Source organism: Malurus melanocephalus, unplaced genomic scaffold (assembly GCF_030028575.1).
Source record: "Malurus melanocephalus ecotype Western Australia unplaced genomic scaffold, MMel_1.1 scaffold_539, whole genome shotgun sequence".
NCBI classification, from domain to species: Eukaryota; Metazoa; Chordata; class Aves; order Passeriformes; family Maluridae; genus Malurus; species Malurus melanocephalus.
Window position 1 is genome coordinate 168,592 of NW_026623771.1, and position 21,574 is coordinate 190,165.

Below are 21,574 nucleotides of genomic sequence, written 5' to 3' on the forward strand. Positions count from 1 at the left end.
AAACTAAAAAACCCCCAACAAAACCAACCAAAAACCCCATTTGGATAAGTGCAAATTGTAACAATGGCGGTTCTACAAATGGTTACAGTGACAAAACTTAGTGCAAAGGTGCCAAGGTGAAGAAAAGCCCACAGAATACAGAAATGACACAAAATACTGAGATAGTACTTAGCCCTATACAATAACACACTTTGAAATACCATGTTTTAAAAAGTATTGCATTTGCATTGTGTTTTTAGTTTATATTAAAATGCACTGAATACAGTTCAATTGTTAAAGCTTTGTGTCCAAGGAGTGCAAAGTGGATGAACATGGTGGGCTAATGGGAATCTGGATTTGGAAGTGGTGAGGAAAACAATATTGCATTACTGAGTTATGCAACAGAAATTAAAAAGAAGGTGGATGGACAAACAGAAAATGCAGTTAAGAACTAGTTCCAACAGCTGGCAACCAACCACTCCATTCCCCAGCTCCCTTTCCTTTGGCTGCAATTACCTGTCTTGTTTTAGTTAATCTGAGCATCCTGAAGTGCTTGGTAAAGGGATGGGATCTGCCCAGGCAGTAGCCTTGAAWGATCTCTAAAATGCTACATTTTTTGTGATTACCACATATAACCTTAGCGCATGATTACTGGCGAGATAAACAGGAATGTATTTTGTACAGAAATCTAATGAAATATGGTAATTTTGACTGAATAAAATCTAAGTGGGAGGAAGTATCAGAATGTCTTGGGTTGATTTTATGATAACACTYTGTTCCTATATTCCATCTGCTGGTATGCCCAAAAGGTGCCTGTGCCTTTAAATCTGATCCGGAAGAAGGGTTGGGGGCGGCTGGGAAGGCAGAGGGTAGTTAAAAGCCAGGGCTGCCACAGGCTTTTGGAGCTCAGCTTGGGGCTGCAGGAGTTTTGCTCACTGCAGGGGAGTTATGTTGTTGCCGCTTAGTTAGCTGAGGTTTGTTAGCTGGGGCAAACAGCTCTCCCTGGACTGCCTCCCCTTCTGTGACTCCTGTGATTTTCTGGAGTGGATCGGCAGGGCTGTGGTCCGAGAACCAGGAGGCAAGCGCTGACCAGCCCGGCACCAGCAGGGACAARCCGCGCTGCTCACCCCGGACTCSRGAAGAAGCCAAGCYGGCAACAGAAAAGCACACCGAGCCCTCTGTTTCATCCATCATGAGGAGAGGAACTATCWCCAGGTTTTTCCACTGTTACCCGAGCGGCCACGTGGATTTTTGTTTYTTTKTCCTGGGGACAGGATCCATCTTTTTCCACACCAYGTGRCYGAGMGGCTGTAGGGGGAGGGAGCGGCATGCACTCCTGGAGTTTTAAATATCTAACAGTTACTCATTTTTAATCTGTGTCCTGTGGGCACCTTGTTAATACACTATTTTTCTCTTCACTTCTGCCCAAACATTTATTTCATATTGCTAGGAAAAAYTATCAAATTTTTGACTTCAGARGAAACATTTACCCTCTAACAGACACTGACACAGACCAGTGACACCATCTGGTTTGAACTTGCTCTGAAGTACTTAAATGTACTGTGTCACTGCATAAAAATATCTGACTGCAAAAGGAGGAGCCTGCTCTCTCTCTCTTCTCCTCCCTCCCTAAAGCAAAGTTCTTAAAATTACRTTTTTCCAAAGCAGAGAAAAATGGTTCCTCCCTTTAAAAGAATCATATGGAAAGGCACAGGTGCCTGGTATTTTTTTCTGACTGTTTCCCAGTAATTTTGATTTAGCAGTTTTTCTCAGACCAGAAAGCTTTTCTTGTTGTATGCAGAAAGAAGTACATGAGGTTGGTAATTCCTACCCCTATCTCCTCCCTGTGGGCAGATGTTGGGATAGGGGGAGGGGGTCTCCAGGCCTTTTGGGAGCAGCAGAATGGTCGAGGGGGCCAGCAGCACCTCACAGGGAATGGCAGGGGCACTAGTGATCATCAGAACTGCCAGATTTGCATGTTCTAGCAATGTCTAGCAATAGAAAAAAAAAGCAAAGATGCCAGTTGGCCATAAGGAATTGTTCTGCTGTTGGAGGATTCCTTGTGTATTTAAGGGATTTAAGTGTATTTTTATGCCAGGTAGCATTGCGGGAGCAGGACCCGGCTGTGAATATTTTGCCCCTTTTATGTTTTTTCCTTCTCTTGACTGTGTCTCTCCGCCTGGGCTGGGATCATCCCTGCCTTGCTGTGGGGCTGCTGAGGGCCAGCCCTGGCCGCAGCCCCATCAGAGGGACAATGTCTGGGGAGAAGGAGCCAGGGCTGGCACCTGCTGGCTGTTGGAACTAGTTGGTTGGTGGTGCCTGGTGTTAGTTGTTATGGAGAGCGGAAGACGACTTGAGTCGGCAACAGTTAACACTAGCAATTGAACAGAAAATAAAAGATGCCGTATTGTTTCCTTGATAACTAGGATCTACCACAGACTCTTGGCAGAGCTGGCAAAGCTTGCATTGTGTCTCATCCCTTCAATATGGAGCAAACTTCTGGCGGTCAGATTTCTTAACCCCGCTCGTCGAAGGAATTTTGGCAGTGTAAGCGGACAAACTCCCCGTGGCCCCCGCGGCGGCCGCGGCATTTAGTGCCAGGAGTGGGACAGTTTTCATGCCAAGCAGACTGGAGACAGGAACGGCATAGTGGGTGGTTGGCAGAGTTGGTAGGGGAGGGGGGGTACTGACGGTAGCGGCGGAGGCGGCCGCCAGCACGGCCATGGAGGTGGGGGTGGAGGTAGGGGTGGCAGACTGAGAGAGGTTCATGTTGAGGTCAACAGGGGTCGTGACGGAAGCGGTCTGGGTGCTGACTTTAGCCATCTCTAAGCTGCAAACGAAGAGAGGAAGAGGAACAAACAGGTTGGGAGGGTTCAGCCAGGGCGGTGGGGCCAGGAGGAGGAGGAGGGAAGGAGGGAAGGAGGGAAGGAGGGAAGGAGGGAACGAGGGAACGAGGGAGGGAAGGACAGCAACCACGAAAGGGCAGGATCCAGGATTAGATCGGTGGACGACAGGGACAGACGAGTGGGAGGGAGAAGGGGGAGAGAGAGAAAAAAAGGGAAAATGAGGGTCAAAGGAGGAACATGTTATGTGTTAAAGAAGAGAAATAACAAAAGGGTTTTCCATGATCTGATGGGGAAAACATTACTGAGACTCTAAAGTTCTTCAGAACAGAAAAAAAAAGGAAAAAAGAAGAGGGTATGGGGGTGTTGCTAGTTCATTTTACATATGAAAAAAAGAAATCTAAGGAATGCAGGTAATGGCAAAAAGATGGAAAAAACGAAACTGAAAAGAAAACTTAAAGTAACTATGAAGTTTACTCCCCAGCACTGATATGGTGAATTTTGCTTTTCAAAATTAGGGTATTTTTGAAAGGGGGACGCGGGGGGTTTTGGTAATTTTTTTCAATTTGTCAGTTTTGTGACATAAATAGTACCCATTGTCATTTTGCTAGGATGAGAGGAGACTGAGCAACAATTTGCTGCTTCCATTTAAGGCATAAAGTTTTGGTTTTTTGGTGTTTTTTTTGGTTTTTTTTTTGAGTTAGTTTTTAATTTCATTCACTGTGAGGTCAATGTGCATTTTTCATATAAAACAAACCAGATTAGCCAGTGTGTTCACTTCAGTTTGTACTTTCCCCAGACTTTTTTTTTTTATATCACAACAAAGTATTTATGCAATCTACTCATAAGTTAATTAGTAAAAAGGAACACTGAAGAACACCCCGGCTTGCACAGCAGTGGTATCCTTCCTGAGCTCGCGGCAGTGGTTACAGTGAACATGACAAAGCTTTCCAGCCGACAGACAAGGTACTACATAGATACAACAGACACACCCTCAGACAGACCCCRCCAGCACCAGGAACTCTGGGACTGACCCAACCTCCAAGCCCAAGGCAGTGATGAAGGATGAAGCATCAAACCACCTTCACTTCAATCTAACTGCACCCATCAGCAGGCAAGATGAGTTTGGCCCACATATGCCTGCTTTTCTGTACATCTTTAGACATTCAAATGTAATTCCAAGGACACACTGATTTTTTCACTGATTTCAAAACATCTGCCTAGATAAATCCTTCCTTTGCCTATTTCCTTGATGCAGCTTCTACCCTGGCTTTTAAGTTGGCAAACAACACAAATAAGAATTTTAGGATGCTTTTTGCAGGTGATCAGCTGGGAGCTATGGCAGCCTAACATGTAAACAGGACTATGGGTTAGAAAATCTTTGCTAGCTACAGTGTGTATACTCCTATTAATTTTGGGGTTTTCTTTTTGGCAATTACTAACTTGTCATGCTCCTGAGGTGTGCTGAGGAGCTGTGGCAGCTCCTTGCTTCCAGAGTGAAGTGCCAGCTGGCTGCTGGCTGCCCATGCAGAGAACCTGGCACTTTCTTACACACCCCATCAGGCCCAGGGAGGCTTCTTAGCACAGGGTTTGTGCTGGTCCMTGTTGGGGACTGGGTGAGCAGGCTTGAAGAGCAGCTGCACCCAGACTGCAGACTGGAGGGGAGCACAGTCACTCCACACTCGCTTTTCTTCGCCCTAGACTTGGACAGAATTTTGGAGTAACAGCCCCACATCCATTCACAGCCAGAGAAAGACAATGAGCAGCTGCACATCTGCCTCGTGCAAGGATCAACCAGCACTGTGTAGGGAATGAGGACACTGGAGTAGAACTTCCCAAAGCACTTCTGCTGACGGGAGTCTGAAGGACACCTGATGTCCTCTAAGCTGGGGACAGGAGTGTGGAGGACAGAGGGAAATGCTTGAGCACCAAGCTCCTCTCTTCCCCATACAGAAAAGAAGGCTCTTGGAGCATTAACTCCTCAGCAGATTTTGCTGGTAAGTTGGAAGGAGAGCATCTTCTGTGAAGTGCTGGGAGGGGAGAAGGGCGAGTGCATAACATTCAGACTCCTTTATGGGAGGTGAAGTTTTGATTTTCTTGCCCAAGGTCTTTATCTGTCCCCGTGGATGAACAACCCTYAGCTCTTCTAAGCAGAGAGAAGTGCACCCTTGTGCTGTTGGCTATCTACTCACACGGAGGCATTTATGTCAAGACCACTGAATCAGAGACTCCAACTCCACTGTACATCCTCAGSCTGAGGGTGTAGGAGCTACATGTGATACCTTAGTATGTTTTGAAAAACTCAGTTTATGCAGCTGGATTTTTCAGTGTTACTCAGTACTATTCTGAGAGGGAGGCCTATGGAAAGGTAGTGCAGGACTCAGTGTTTCAATGACTCCAAATTTGCCTACCATRCATTTAAAAAAAACAAAAAAAAAATCCTTACTGATATGGGGGTCTGTTTGAACCTAAGCTTTTTCTTGCAGCAGCAGGGAGAACAGATCCCACAGGCCAAAATGCTGGTGTTGGTAGCAGCTGTTCAACTCCCTGTCTCTGTCTACTCACATTGGTATGACTGGAGCAGTAACTGGCYCTGTTTCCCATTTATTACTGGTGGCAACACGTAAGGTGGGCGTTCATCAGGTTAGCTATCAGCTGTCCCATGGCAGTTTCCCAAACCAACTGTGGATGCAACAACATTGCGTGTGAAAGTGGGTGAGGCAGCCTTCACACAAAATTTCACAGTGACAATTTTACACTGTCCCTTTGCAGACCTGCACTTTCTGAATACAAACACTGAAGGCCACATCTTGCATTACCCAAAACTGGTAAAAAGAAGAGAGCTCAGATGTGGCTTTGGCAGCCTCTGTGAATGAACCTCTCATCAAAATTGCAGTAAAAAAATACCTTCAGGAAACTGCCCTTCAAAAAGGAGCAAGTGCAGCTGGCTAAGTGAATTTATAATCCAAAGTCAGATATTACATGGGGAAACTAAACTGCAGTTCAATCTTAATAAAAGCTAGAAGATGGAACTGGGTAATGAAAATCTAGTTACTACAGTGGAGACCAGTTAAAGAGACAGAAGGCATTACAGGAAAAAAGACATTTCTACTGCAAACAAGCTAAGACATGTTCTATTCATACAGAGGCCAGCGCTCGGGTAAGCAATACAGAATCAAACCAATACTTTAGAAAGATTTAAATCTCTGTCTTGATATTATATCAATATATCTATATTTCTATAATTTAGAGTATACTATGTACATATCCAACATCAGATTGCAATAAAAGTTTTAAAAGAAGCTGATAAAATATTCTGTAGATAGCAACTTTGGCTGGAGGATAGCTTAAAGATACACACAGAACGTTTCAGAAATACTGTGGATAGATAATTGTGGTTTTTTACTTCTTATGTTGCTGAAAGGCATTGGTTTATGCAGAAATACTGGCCCTGGAAACCAATTCTAGTGAACAACAGATCTCATAGGGGAGAAAAAGATCTACCTTATGCTGAATGCTTAAATGGCTTTTATTTCTTGYAATTATTATTTTCACGTACCAGACCACATTGTGGGCAGTCTAGGTACTGCACTCGTCTCTTCCCCAAAGCTGTTTTATGCCACCGTCTTTGAAAGAGAGAGCATCACTTGTGGCAGGTTTAGAAGTGACTCCCAGCACMCAGAGGCAGCATCAGCAGCAGCAGCAGCGTGGCTCTGCACCTCTGCCCTGCCAGAGCTCCTCAACCCCACTGGAGCAAACCTCCCACCTGCCTCACAGTGATGTCTCGTGTGAAAGGACAGGTCTGGAGCAGTGTCACTTTTTAAAATGAAAAAGCCACCTTAATTGCCTATGTTACCTTACAGCTTAATTTATTGTACATTACTTTAAGAGTCTTCATTTACAAATGAAGTCACTTCATCTAAATACAGTTCCAACACATGGTACATAATAATATATGATKGTTTATTGTAGACGATGGTAACAAGTAACTTCTATCTAGAAATTTAACAGGAACAAAATACTTTGTTTCTGGTTTCACAGGGTATCGATAGAGATCCGTGGTATGTGATTGCTGAGGAGTTTTCTTCTTTGCGAAAGTATATTTAAARACCTCATACAGATCCCATTCCATCAAAAGAATCATTAAACAGTAATCAACAGAAGTGTGAGAGTTCACAGGCTTTCCTAAAGTGAGTCAAACAGTTTTGTTCACCAGAGTTTCTGTCTCTGGTAAGCAGCTCACTGCAACTCCATTAATAAGTGCATTATTTTATTTGCATGCTTTAGCTGTCTTGAAGATCTTAAATTGTTATCTTCCGAGATCCAGATGCATGCCATATGGTGTTTGTGCAACTAAAAATGAAGGGGTCTATTCTCGTCTCGATGTGTGGGGAATCCCTGAACACCAAGAGAAGAACATATCCTTAAGGGTTAAAGGAGGGAACACATTTTTATTTGATTACAGGGCTTATGGAAGTGACTTATATTTGCTACAAAGAATATAAATCAAAAGAGCTGTAGGTTGTTTTAATATTCTGGAAACGGCTTATCTTAGTTTTCACAGTGCCACCCCTACATATCTTTCCCTAAGAAGCTGCTTTCAGACTAAATTATAAAAAGCAGTATTTTTGTTTGCTATAACACAGAGCTGCGCAAACATTCTCATCCTCCACTCCAACCATTGCGGTGGTGCACTAAAGATCTGGGATGGAGAGGAGGCTGGACCACAGGAAGCTGCAGACCTGCTGTGACTGCAGCCCCCACATAAATCACATACTTTGTACTACCTTAACAGCAAACATAGTTAAACACAAAGCTTGATTCGTATCACAGTATTTTTGTGGGGGAAAAAAAAAAAAGAAAATAAAAGAAAAAAAAGCCGTAAAATACACAGCTACTCCCCCTCCCCCACAATATATTGCCTCAGTCCAGCATTTACAAGTAGATCTACGAGACAGCACTATATCCACTGCACTTTCTTCTCCGTGTAATTGCAAATAAAAGTGGGATCAATTTTAGTATTTTTTTAAATAATCATAAAAAAAATGTTGGAGACCTAAGCCATCACCATGGCTTAGCTAAACAGCCAGTGCCTTCATTAATTCTGGGACCAGAAGTGGAGAAGCAGATAGTCTCACCCTGTCTTATTACGGAATGCTTCTTACAAATTGGTGGTGCTGTCTCTGAAAAAGTAAATCCTGTGCCTCTTCAGCAACCTAATGYTGGTTTATCAACTCTGAGTGGCAATTTCCACTTGGTAAATTAAATCTGTTTTGCAATCTGTTTCACTATATTTGCCATTTAGGACAGTAAAATGGGTCTGTGAAAAATATTTTCCTCTAAGCAATTTATGATTGTAATTTCATTTAATTTAACCACCGATATTTTAGGTGAATGCTGATGTGAGTATTTAGATTTTGCAGCTTTTGTCATTCAACATGTACCTGGAATTGCACCAGATTAAGCTCCTTTCTATATAAACCAACAGCAAACACAGGTTCTAATGATACAGGCTTTACAAACCATTAGGAATTAAGTCATACTACGCAAAATGGACACTGCAAAGCAACTTTCTGGATCTACCCAGGACAGACATTTGCTGGAGAGCAGACAGAGCAATCTCGCAGAAGCATGATCACTTACAAAGCCAACTTACCTTGCATTAATGAGGTACTGTGCTAAGCTGATGTTTGCAGGGGATCCTGTGATTGTAACTTGTCGTTCTGCGGAGCCTTCTGTGGCATTAGCAATCTTGATCTGCGCTCCTGACATCTGCCTGATTTCATTTATCTTACTGCCTTGTCTGCCAATAATGCAGCCTATTAACTGGAGCGGGACAAAGACTGAGATTAGTGCCACAGACAAAAGCAAAAACCACTTAACTGCAATCTGTAGTATTGCTAAAAACACGGTTATGAGCAGCTCAGTASCAAAACAAAAAGATTTTTGCTCTGCTGTTTGGAAAGAATCAGTAGTGCAGTCTATCGGCTCCATGATCATACACCTCTACATCCAGTTCTGCTGCTCCATGGTTCACTCAGTATCTTATCTCTGGTCCTTCAAGACTATTTTACTGTCTCCCATGGCAGAGAATGACAGTGTGCTGTGGTGCTGAGAAAAACRAACCACAGCCCTGCCTGACTTGCCAGGGGCAGCAGCAAGCCAAGAGCAGCAGCTGAAAGCCAGGCTGACCACGCTAAGCTGCTGCGTGTGGCTCTGCACCTTTCCAGTGCGCTGACAGCCCTACACCTCCCTGGGTACTTGTGGGTCTTGCTTGGCGAGGTGCTGTGCATTAAAGTCAGTGGGATTTACAGCTCTCTGACTGCAGGCAGAAGCAGATTCCTTCCTTTACAGAAACTTATCAAAATTCTTWTTTTGTGAACAAAACTCAGCCTGAGCTGTGAGAGTGTGTGCATGCTGTGCACCAGGATGCACCTCCAGCATAGGGAGCCACCAGGAGCAAGTGGGCACCAARCCAACAGCTGAGGCTGAGATGTTTTGGTTTCTAAAAGGTGGGGAGGGGAATTTTTGTTCTGTGGGTGCTGAGAAGCTCAGCCATGGCTAGAATGGGTAGAAAGTGGAAACTGCTCTACAGGCCTGATGATGCTGGGATAATGTTGCCTGTTTTGCAAAAAGATATGCCAAGATGCAGAGACTGTCCTTCCCCTCCCACCCTTTCTCCTGCTTCAGGCCCTGACGTGTTAACACTTTGTGGCACTGTAGTATTTGGAACCACCAAAAGCAGATTCACATTGTGCAGGCAATTTATCAAAAGAAGAAAAACCTCCCAACGCAATCCTTGCTTCACACTCAGGGACAAACAGAAAGCCAGAGTGGATACCCAGGCAGCTGAAACAGAGACCAAGCTGTGACGAGCACAAGAGGAGCAACCACGAGGGGGGGAAAAATGGGGTGGCAGGAAATGCACACAGGAGTTCCCATCCTGATACAACAGGAGGGCCTTGCTGAGCTCCCTGTCCTTATCCCGAGGATCTCTCTCAGTGAGTGGCTACACATGCCAGCGCAGAGGACTGATGAGAGGTTCACCAGGAAGCCTCTGTCCTGTCAATGTGATCACCAGTGTGCCTGCACTGGCTACCTGTGGGCAGCACAGATGGATCCCTAAGCCTCTGCTTCTGATGCCTCACTGACCCCCATGGTCTGTGGGGAGCAAAGGTGGGCAGGAGAGGAAAGCACCAGAGCACAGGCACAGCAGGCACCTGCTGGGTCACTCAGAAAGCTGCCGCTTGGATGTCACTTGTCACCCAGGTGGGTCAGTGCAAAGTGCCATTTCCTAGCTGAGTTTGAGTTAGGTAGTGAGGATTCAGCCCAGACTGGTCAAGGACACCRGTGATGCTGGTGTCTGGAAGAGAGGTTTGGTAACCTTTGTTCTGAAGCTCTCCAAAGTCACCCTTCATTGCTGTGACGACAGTCTGCTTGAACACACTCTGCAAGCTGTGATACGGCTTGTGGCTCATGCAGAACACACTACTCCACCTGCCATGCAGGAAGGACAGCAGTGCTTGGGGCTTGGGCTGTCTCTGGGTGCCTTCCTCATTACATGTTCCTTACACTGAAATTTGTGCAGTATCCAAGTATTCAAGAGCTGATGTGTTGTTGAAGTTCAAGGGACATTTGATTTTGGGCATTTGATTTTACATAAAGTCACCTGCCTAGCCTTACTGTGAGATGGAACCATGTCAAACTGCATCTGAACACCTCTGGCCATTTGGGAGAGGAGCCAAACCAAGCCCACTATATGCTGTAGTCTAACACTATACTTACTAATAAATACACTCATGAGTGGCACAAGGTCTAGTTGGAGGCCTGCCACTTGTGGTGTCCTCCAAGGTTCAACAATGGGCCCAGTATTGTTTAATTTGTTCATCATTGACTCAGGTGCAGGAGCAGATGCCTCCTGCAGAAAAGATCACTGATGACACAGAGCTGGAAGGCATGGCTGATACCCCAGAGAGCTGTGCAGCCTTTCAGAGAGACCTCGACAGGGCAGAGAGATGGGCACAGAACTGTCTGAAATTCAACAAAGGCATGGGCTGATCTGCTGGAAAGCAACTCTGTGGAGAAGGACCGGGGTCTTGGGGGACAACAAGCTGTCCATGAGCTTGTAACATGAATAAGTAACACTGCCAGCAGATCAACTGAAGTCATCCTGCCCCTCTGCTCAGCCCYAGTGAGGCCATACCTCGAGTGCTGTGTCCAGTTCTGGCTTTCTCAGCACAAGAGACATGGGGCTCCTACAGCAGGTCCAGGARAGGACAAAGATCATTAAGGGACTGGAGCATCCCTCTYTCCTAGAGAAAGGGYTGAGGGAACTTGRCCTGTTCAGCCTTRAGAAGAGATGACTGAGAGGGGACCTCATCAATGTCCCTCAGAATCTGAAGGGARGGTGTCAAGAGAACCAGGCTCTGCTCAGTGATCCCAAGCAACAGAACAAGAGGCAAAGGRCAGAAACTGATGGACAGGAAGCTCTACCTGGATGTGAGGAATAACTTCTTTACTGTGTGGGTGACCGAACACTGCAACAGATTGCTCAGAGAGCCTGTGGAGTCTCCTTCACTGGAGATATTAATGAACTGTCTGGACACAATCATGTGCCATATGCTCTAGGCAGGTTGAACCCTTCAACCTGACCCGTTCTGTGATTCTGTGAATACCTGTACTATAATACATACATGTACATATACATACACATAGTATGCACATGTATATGCATATACATTTTTACTCCCTCAAGACTTGGCTGGAAGAGCCATTTTTACTCCCTCAAGACTTGGCTGTGCATCAGATGCACATCAAGCCCAGAAGTCTGTCTCTGACAGTGGCAGACGTTGGCACAGCACACCCTTACAAAAAAAAAAAGTTTCCACTGGTGCTCTGAATTTGCACCTAAAGTTTACAGACCACGTGAGCAGTAGCTGGTATTTCTGCCTTTATGCTCCATAGTCCATCTGTCTGACAAATTATTTTTGAACCTGTTTCTCCTTTTGCTGTCCAAGGGCCRTGGCAGTCACTTGCAGAGCTTGCTGGTGTGTTGTGTAAAAGTATCACCATTTGTCTGTACACCTCAAAACTTCAGCTGATGTACCCTCCTTGAGCTGTGAGGACAAGGTAAAAATGGTTCCCTTTCCACTTTCTCTACACCACTTCTGTCTTCCCCTACCTCAACATACCTCATTTCTCCTTGTGCCAAAAAAACCCACAGGTCATCTTCTGTAACCTTTTTTTTTCAATTCTCCAGTGTCTCTTTGTTATTGAGCAAGAGGTTAGCTGCAATTTTCAGCATATTGTGTGAAGAAGGCAGCATGATGTTGTTACAGAAATCATTAATAACAGAAAAAAATATTTCTGTCACTGCCTAAATGCCAGAGGGAGTGAGGAAAATTTATTTTAATATGAAGCTAAGTAATTTGTAAATGGCTATTAATATCTATTTGATGTAGACCAGGCTCAACTCTCAGCTCCTTATTGTCTTTATATCTGATTTTTATCCATCAGATTCTTACTGAAGCTTTGGCTYTATGCACTTATCACTATTTTGGTTTTTAAAAGTATGTTGTAGCACATGTAGACATACACTGACTTCTCTGGTAGCTACAAAGCACATGAGTATTTGCAAGTTTCATGGTGTTCCCATGTGTACTGGACTTTTGCACAAATAAGCATGTATGGTAAGAACGCCGTGGAACTGGTGCAGCACAGGGGATCTCTGGAGCTGGAGCAGGCAGAGGAATGGCTCGTGCAGCTTCAGGGCTGCACTGCAGCTCCACACCAGGGCCTGCAGCTTCCTTCACCTTCAGCCAAACAAACACGGTCCCACACTGATGGCCTGTCCATCTGAACTGGCACTGGGAGATGTTTACTGGGAAAGCAAAGTCAAACTGCCCACGTAGCTGCTGCTGCCTCTCCCACCCCGACCTCTCTCCATGCACAGCATCCAACTGATGGCACTGGTGCCTTCCCACCCTGCTCCCTCACTGCCCCAAATCTCTCCATCTCCCTCATATCCTCATTTCTCTTTCAATCATTAAGTTTGTAAAAGCCCTCTAAGGTCATGGAGCCCACTGATTAACCCAGCTCCACCGTTTCACCCCTAAAGCAAGTCCTCAAGTGCCACATCCACAAGCCTTTTGAACACTTCCAGAGATGGTGATTCCAGTGAAGAAATCTTTCCTAATACCCAATCTAAACCTCCCCTGGTGCAACAACAGAGGCCACTTCCTCTTTTCCTTCACTTACTTAGGAAAAGAGACCAACCCCCACCTCACTACAGTCTCCTTTCAAATAGTTACAGAGAGCAATGAGGTCACTCCTGGGTCTCTTTTCTCCAGTTCCAACAGCAGCTCCTTATGGGACTTGTGCTCAGACCCTTCAGCAGCTTCCCTGCCCTTCTCTGGACTTGCTCCAGCACCTCAATGTTTTTCCTGAAATGTAGGGCCCAAAAGTGAACTCTGGTTTGGTGTGGCTTCACCACGGCCAAGCACGGGGGAATATGCCCTGGTCCTGCTGGCCACACTATGGCTGATATACAGAAATACACTTTTGGCACTGGGCTGCCTGGAGAGCAGCCCTGCTGTAGCTTTGCTGGGGACATGGGATGTCAGGACGCACAATCACTCCACAAAAGGTTCCTGCAAAATTCCCAAGTGGCCCCTGATGCCCCATAGGACAAGAGCCTGTTCTTCCCTCTGCTCTGCAGCCCTGGGTGTGCACACACAGACAGGKGCACACAGAGCACAGATGGGCAGCTTTTGGTCCTCAAATGCACACCTTGACACCACACAAACACCAGAACTCCCTCTCATCACCTGTAGAGCCCCTTGTCTTGGTTTGAAATCTTAACCCAAAACACCCCTGCAGGCTCTTTCTAACTCCATTTTGGCCTTGGCTTTGCTCCTTTAGCAACAGCAAAACACACTTGTGTAGCCAGAAGAAATTTCTTTGAAAAGCATCGTGTGGATTTGCATTTGCTTTTCACTGACAGTGCTGAACTGGGGCATTTCACACCTCATGGATGAGAAACTGATGGTTWTAAAATATTTTCTACTGCACTACTGAACCAGGGTGAACTTTCTCCCCCTCTTTCTCTGCTATTACCCACAAAAGAAGGCATGTCAGAAGAGTGACCTTGGATTTATATCTCTGATGGCAAGAACAACATTTGTCTGAAAGTGAGATCAAGAAACTTTTGCTGTAAGGATAAAGAGGGTGCTCCTAAAAAATTCTCAACATACTATAAATGGGGTTGCAAAGCAGGAACTGATAGATCAGCAGAGCACTTTTTATGTAACAGAAAGCTCAAGAAATCACAATACTCACACCTACACTTCTTTGTGATTCTCTATCTTTTTCTTACTGTAAATCATTGCCACTGAGTTTAATAGGGCTAGCACAATATTCTATCTCTTAAGTACTATAATTAAGATTTGTGATTTCATTCATGCTTGAAAGCTTTTTTTACTAGAGGGGAAAACTTCCATTTTCCAAGTGACTCATTTGTAATGAAAACTGAAAAAAAGACCCCAACCCTGTTTGCAATGGAACTGAATAAAAGGGGAAGGCATTTTTATGTGATGCACAGCATGTCAGCTGATTCTGAGTAGCTGTTTTAAGATTGAGCACCATGCTGCTCACGGACACTGGGCCTGTTGATCACAGCTGATCCAGAGCTGCTGAGGCAGGTGTGTTTCTAGCCTTTATTCATATAATAAACCGTTATTGCACCTTTATGTAACTTAAGTAGCTTTTGCGCTCAGGAAAAACACCGTGTGGGGTTCAGTGGGGATGGGCATGGAGGAGTCCAGCCCAACACACAGCCCATGGGGCTGCACTTTCCTCCACCCCTTTGGCCCCTCTGCTGAGACCACCTGTGCCACCTGAGAGATGAATTTTGGGAACCAAGGCTTTCGTGAAGCCAGTGGAGCCCCATGGCGCTGGCACCAYGGGGCACCGGAGGGGACAGTCACTCCTGCTGCTTCCATCCAGCATTTCATCAACCCCTCGCACCCCTCCCCGACAGACTGAGTGCTGCACAGTTTATTGTGGGGCTGCTGTTTACAGATCAAAGATTAGAGGCGTCCCCTCTGGCGGCAGAGGGGTGAGAGAAGAGAAAGAGATACGGACTATTGGTCCACTTACATCATTGGGAATAGTAAGTTCATGGGAACTGGTTGGAGTAGTGGCATCCAGTCCTATTCAGGGGACAGAGGGAAAATGTTACGCCGGCTGTTTGCGAGAAGGGCAAGACACAACAAATGAAATTTTAAAGAAGGAAACATACAGAAAGGAGAGGGGGGAAAGAGAAAAGAAAAGAGCAAAGAAAAATAGAGAACTGCTAGTGAAACAGAAAAGAAAGCAAAGGATGCAAAACTCAGAGGGCTGGACTAATTTTAAATGAGTCTTATTTAATTAACCTTTAACCCACCAAAGCAACAAATGTCACATGAGATTCCATAGGGTCATCATAAAAAGCTTCTAGAAAATGAAGCATTTCCTCTAAAAACAGTTTGCAAAGCTTGTTCTAAACACATCAATTGAGAAATTAATGGATGGCTGAAATTTGACCTATCTACTAGAGTTCTAGAATGTGGAAAATCAAAGTGGATGTCAAATGAACAATTAGCAGAACAAAATACGTATTTATGAAAAATAATTTAAAACAAAACTTAAAAAAGGACAAGGAAATTAACCTAAGAAAATTTGTAAATTATATGTGGGATTAGTTGCTGAAGAAATGTTGGGAAGGGTAATTTTGGAAGGGAAATGGACAAAGTACTCTAAGCTGCATACATTTGTTTGTAAACTGGGTGGACAAAAGGAAAATGCTTAGGAAAATGGAATTACTGCTCTAACACACAGTAACATTACAGAAACGTACATCTCACAAATATAACCAGGAAAAGATTAAAGAGCAGGATGTTAATGACAAGAATAAGGAAAATACAAAGCTAGGAAAGGCAATTTAGTATTACTCATAGATAYTTTATCAGATACATCATGAAGAACAAAAGTATATTCTGGATGTCATGAATCYTTCTCTTATTTTCTCTTTTTTTGGCATTTATTGCATTATCTGTAAAGACATGCCAAAAATACTTATTGCCAACTAGAATACATGAAAAATAAATATTCTACCAGAAAGTGACTCACCTACATTTTATTTATGTTTACATTAATTTATGAGTTGTATAAACTTATTTCACATTGAATATTAAATAGTCAGGTTGCTCTCAGAATTTGTGATGTATGTGATAAAATGTTATTTGCCATACAAAGCATGTACCAGCACAGATGCACTTCTGTTATGTGAAGTTTTTTTAGATGCCAAGTATGTTGTGAAGTACAGTAAAAACTTTRTTTGTAGGGTTAAATGACTTCACACTCTTGAATCAAGAATTCAGCCTCAGCCTTATTAAGTATGGAGCAAATTTGAAGTCCTTAACTAAATTTCCATTGCATTTTGTAGCTCTATCTGCATTATCTAGTAGGAAGTGAGGCACTTGTCCCAGCAGTGATGATTACAGATGCTCTCAAGACATTCTCTACAAGAATTCAAGTCTCAGCAGGTCACAGTTTCTTTAATCAGTGTTTTTGTGCCATGACTACAAACTGTTTTCTAATGTTTGCTTCTCTCTGATCCATGTTACCAAACTGGACAAGAAGCAAGTCCAAATATTTCACTGGGAACYAACTGGTACATCCTGTATGGTCCACAATAACTTTGCGAGGACTGAACAGAAGAAACTCAGGGCTTTTAGCCAARGGCCCAAATGAAGCAGTTGTGATTAATGAAAGTAACAAACGAAGCATGTTTTAGTAATGATGAAAGGAACTGTAACAGAGGTAGGGGAGGGAAGAAGAGAGATTAATGTGTAAAAACAGAAGGATTGCTGGTCATTGACCACATTTATTATTAAAATGATGTAATGACCACGGGAAACAAAGCTGTTAAGAAGAAGGATATCCCCAGGGGGTCATGGGTACGTACCAGGGAAACCAGGGGTGGTCTGCCCAAGGGGAGTAAAGGGGGGATGCTGCATAGCCAACTGGTGAAGCTTGGTCAACTGCAGGGCAGGATGGGAAATTAGAACTAACCAATCAAATGGAATTATTTCAGAGCAGAGAAACCATCTTACGTGTTCTAAAACTGGATTAATTAAAATTATATTGAAAAATAAAAGKTTTAATCATTCATTCTAATCTACCATAGAGAAAAAAAAAAACTCGAACTGGTTATAAATGACATCTCTACTGTTATTACATGTAATGGCTATTGTTAATATTAACTAATTACTGTAGAATTACATATCAAAAGAACTCAAATATATCACATGCAAAAAAGACCACGATAACCGTCATTTGTTCCTGGGCCATTGTACTTTCTAGCAATTATTACACAAGGTAAGAGATGCAGCTGGGCTAACACTTGGCTATACAGTGAGTTGGTCAGGAAAGGTGTCCTTAGGCCATGTCTTTATTGCTAACTGTAGAAAGCAAATGCTGCCCAGAACAAATAAGAGGGAGAGGAACAAAAAGGGAGTAATTTACATGTGCTGGACTCACGTCTGGATGAGGGATGGCATACTGCCCCTGAATCGTGAATGCCTGGAAACAACAAGCACAGTTAAGACACAGGTTAGTCAGGCGGGACAAGCAGCGTTTCTGTTCYCTTCAAAAAAGCTTCTCCTGTCCCCCGTAGCAAATGCCACCCGCACTGCTTTCCATGCTGAGTGAAGTTTAATTGTCTTGTGCTGCTTGATAACCCTGGGCACRGTACAGAAAGGGCTCTGTCAGGCCACCTGTGCTCCCCTTGCAAGCAGGGGATGCCCAACACTACTCTCTGAGCTCTGATCATCTTGGCCTTCAGGACCTCTTTAGTCCAGCTCTATCTGCCAGGAGCTGACCTGAGGACACTGAAGGGGTCATGGAGCACAGGGAGTGACCATTTCCCCTTCCTGTAACTCCTCTGCCCAGTGACACCAATGTAGGTAGGGAGATGCTGATGCCCCAGCAGCAAGGGGCACAGTGAGGAGGGGACAAACCTGCTCAGGGGAAGCCCTGCCCTGTCCTCTGGCTCCTGACTGCCATGTGTGTGCAGGGACATGTGCCAGCCAGCTCTGAGTCACCTTGTCTGGCTGTGGACAGCCACAGATGCTGAGTGCCAGCAAAGGTGTGCCCTGGGGCACCTCACTGGGCTGGTGCCCAGGCTGCCGTGCCAGTGGGTAGCTGAGCAYGATGGCAACGTGTCCTGCAGTGCCTGGGCACAGGGCCAGTTTGGAGACAGGACCATCATGGACACCCCAGTGTGGTGGGTGGTCTTGTCTTTGGTTATCAACAATACAAATATCCTCCCTCCAAATCCAGCCACTGCACCACAAGAGCAGTGCAAGGGGTGTAGTTTCTGGCATCATCTGGCAGCACTGGGGTGAGGTGTGGGGACAAAAAAGCACATGACTGAGGAGGGATACAGTGGCATGCCTGGCACTAGTTAGTCCAGCCCCTTGTCYTGTTCAACTCTGCAGCAGCCTACAAAAACCAACCTACAGAGAGTTTATGATTTTCTATTACATATGAATGGCATGTCAGAAAAATTTAATGTGCTCGTATTTAGACTGGCAGGAAAGGAGAAGGACAAATTATAACATAAATATTTGTAGTGTGAGAATTATAAACAGGAACAGAGCTGATTAGCTTAGTTTGCAAAATGCTTATTTGACAAAAGGCCTCTTAGGAAGTAATGAATCCTCTGCTAAGGATAAAAYAATTCATTTAATGGAGTTTGGATATTAAAACCCTTAATGTCTCAACTGCACGACACACATTTCTGCAGCAGAATTTTCCTTCTGGAGAAGAAATATTTCATTTAGCTTTTAAATTAGTTACAAAGCCAGGCCATAATCTGGCAAGCATTATGCACATGAGCAGTTTTCAGGGAGAAGTGTGTGCACCAGGCTCAATGGGAGGCTTATGGGCAAACATGCATCCATAGGGGAAGGCCATCACTGATGGTTTATATATCACAAGAAAAGGTTCCAGTCCCCATGAACAAGTGATCACTGCCATCATTTGTTTTATTATGCAATCCAGAATCAAAGAAGCACAAGAGAATTAAAAGCAATACTTCAAGTGGAAGACCCCAATTTGTTAAGGAAAACTAGAGATTTTTTGTTAATATGACTTATTTTACTAAGTGTTAAACAAGCCAAAACCTTTCAAGATAGCCACGATGTAATTTAGAAWAGAAAAATAACTTCTGATAGCTTAGCTGAAATGTAATTAACAGCAATGATAAAAATTTTATTCTCGATATTAATTTCCACTTATGGAACTTGGTTAAAGTGTCTTTCCATACTRTTATCCAAACACACCTTAAACATTTTTTAGAAAAGTCTGCTTAGAGCACACAGAAATTCAAAGCACACAGAAGGTGTCTGCCTCATACACCCTTTCTCACATCAACAAGGTTGCATTAGAAAAGCGAGACACTTTTTAAAGTAATAAAACTGAAGATGACAAGAGCTATTAGACCTGAAAATAGGACACTTTTAATTATTTATACAAACTGCTCAGTGCACTCTACCAAACAGTTTCAATACTTTTGAGTAATTCTATGCAGAGACAGTGTTTGAAGGCAGTGGCAATTACCACACTGGTAGAATGGACTGCTGCAAATACATAAATATAATAAACACACACACACACACACACACACACACACACACACACACACACACACAGACAGACTTCTTACAGGAAAGCACTGCAGTGTAAACTTATACATATATACATTTTTCTAAACTTTCAGTCACAGCCCAATTTCTGGCAAATTATTTTACATTTCAATTAAACTTTGATCACCAAGGAAGCAGATTTCTTATTTTGATGGCAACAACTAAGAGCAGTAGGCTTGAGCATGATGAAAGCTACTCCATTCAGGTGATGAAAATCTGTATACACATCAGAACGTATCATTACAGAGTAGAAGGTAAAACTCTGAGACAAAAAAAATTAATGAAAGGTCATGACAAGGGCTGTCAGAAGCAGTGGCATTTTGGCATCAGCTTGAGTATTGCAGGAGGTTCCTTATAAACCAACAGACTATGGTGGCACAGGTGGTCACACCAACAATGCCAGCTTCTGAAATGATCTCCAAATTGCCTGGGGTAGGACACAGTCCATGCCATCAGCCCACACCRTGTGACATGGTGATGACCTGGGATGGGCTGATGGGGTTGTGGGGGGGGATCTGCCAGCAGATGTTCCCACATGCAGGTGAGTAACTGGGTAATTGGTTAAAAAGAAGCCTTGGCATCACCTTGGGGAAAAGATTTGGCTGGGTGGGGGTGCCTTACAGCCAGAGAGGCTTTACACATGTTAATTCTGAGCAGAGGCTGCCTTCCTCTAGGCTGGGTCTATGGGGTCGATTTCCCCTTGAGTTGGGCAGGGCATGCAGCATCTCACTGCTCCTCCACTGCTCGAACCCTGCCGGCTACACAGGTCCCCTTGTGACCCTCCCATGGTGTTTCTGGAATATTCTCTGCTGTGTTTATCRCTGTCTTCAGTGACAGCTGCATTCCCCCTGCAATGGGTGATGGCAGAGCATTGCTGCTAYGCCTCTGCCACATGCTGCAGACCCCTATCAGAGCATTACTAAAAGACACAGAAGATCCACATTGCACGTGGGCTTTTAATGGCAGATGAGAACCCTGACTGATACAGCTTAAGATCAAGGGGAAATGAGCAAAACTTCCTTACATAATAAAGAAACAGGAACACTGTTCTTGTGATAACAATCAGGCTGTTCCAAACCATGGCTGGGAAGACCTACACTTGCATGTGTGTAGTTTCAGCCAACTCAGAGCTCCATTGCAACTCAGTTCCGAGGCACTACAAGCAGTGGAAATAATATCTGTGTAAATCSTTACTGCGAAATAGAATATTTGATCCCAGAAAATATGAAAACTAGCAGAAAAGAATTACACTTATCATGAACAGAGATCTCCTGCTGTTTCATCATCTCTGAAAAGATACTAAWTTGCYYATACTGCTAGTGGTGCTGCAAGTTRTGTGTCAAAAACCAACCTTTACAAYAAGCAGTGCTGCCCCACTCAATGAGCTCCTGATTTGGACACYCCTCAATTTGCAGAAGTTCATGTTAATTTTTGGTAAAAAAAAACATCATCAGAGTTTTAAGTTTGCAATGCAGTGTTCTCCTGACCTGCAAACTGTAAGCACACATAGTAGACAAAGCACACCAATACTATACCAGGCAAGAAAGAATAAAAGTTGAGAACTAACAGGCGCTGGCTGAGGCTGGGCCAGGACGGTGTGGTTTCCAGCTGAAGCCAAAATGGTGTCTGCTCTTACCTGGCCACCTGCAAAAATGATAGGTGCAGAGGCAGGTTTGGGACGGTAGGGGATGGTGGCACCTTTGGGTGGGGACTGCAGACAAAAACACAAAGCAGTCAAAATGCAGAATGAAGCAGAGCTTATATTAAAAAGTTCAGTCTTGGTCACCTCAGACAACAAAGCATGCCAATAACCCAGCCCAACCCAGCCCACCCTGCCCTCCACCCCATCAGACCAAAAGCAAGCTAGAGGCCTCCTGTCTGGGCTTCAAGGGAAAAGCTGAAGAGCTGACTGCATGGCCAAAACAGGCACTGGTGACACCTGTGGCTTCATTACTGTCACTATCAGAGCAAGYTATGAAGCTTTGTTAAGCACGTTAAGACATT

At 44.2% G+C, this 21,574-nt stretch overlaps 1 protein-coding gene across 9 annotated transcripts in view; it reads right to left on the reverse strand.

The window, feature by feature from the left end:
• Positions 1-21,574, reverse strand: part of LOC130582917 (poly(rC)-binding protein 3-like) — a 283,354-nt gene that overhangs the window by 2,124 nt on the left and 259,656 nt on the right. For 5 of the 9 annotated variants that reach the window (XM_057381893.1, XM_057381895.1, XM_057381892.1 and 2 more), the window contains 6 exons: positions 21,138-21,281; positions 17,388-17,444; positions 16,828-16,903; positions 14,979-15,031; positions 8,479-8,648; positions 2,815-7,220 (listed from right to left, as the gene is read on the reverse strand). In XM_057381893.1, coding sequence (XP_057237876.1) covers positions 7,124-7,220; positions 8,479-8,648; positions 14,979-15,031; positions 16,828-16,903; positions 17,388-17,444; positions 21,138-21,281 — 597 coding nt within the window. In that variant the 3' untranslated portion in view covers positions 2,815-7,123. Of the gene's footprint in view, positions 1-2,814; positions 7,221-8,478; positions 8,649-14,978; positions 15,032-16,827; positions 16,904-17,387; positions 17,445-21,137; positions 21,282-21,574 lie in introns of those variants that run through there. The other 4 variants (XM_057381897.1, XM_057381899.1, XM_057381898.1 and 1 more) reach the window with 4 other exon arrangements.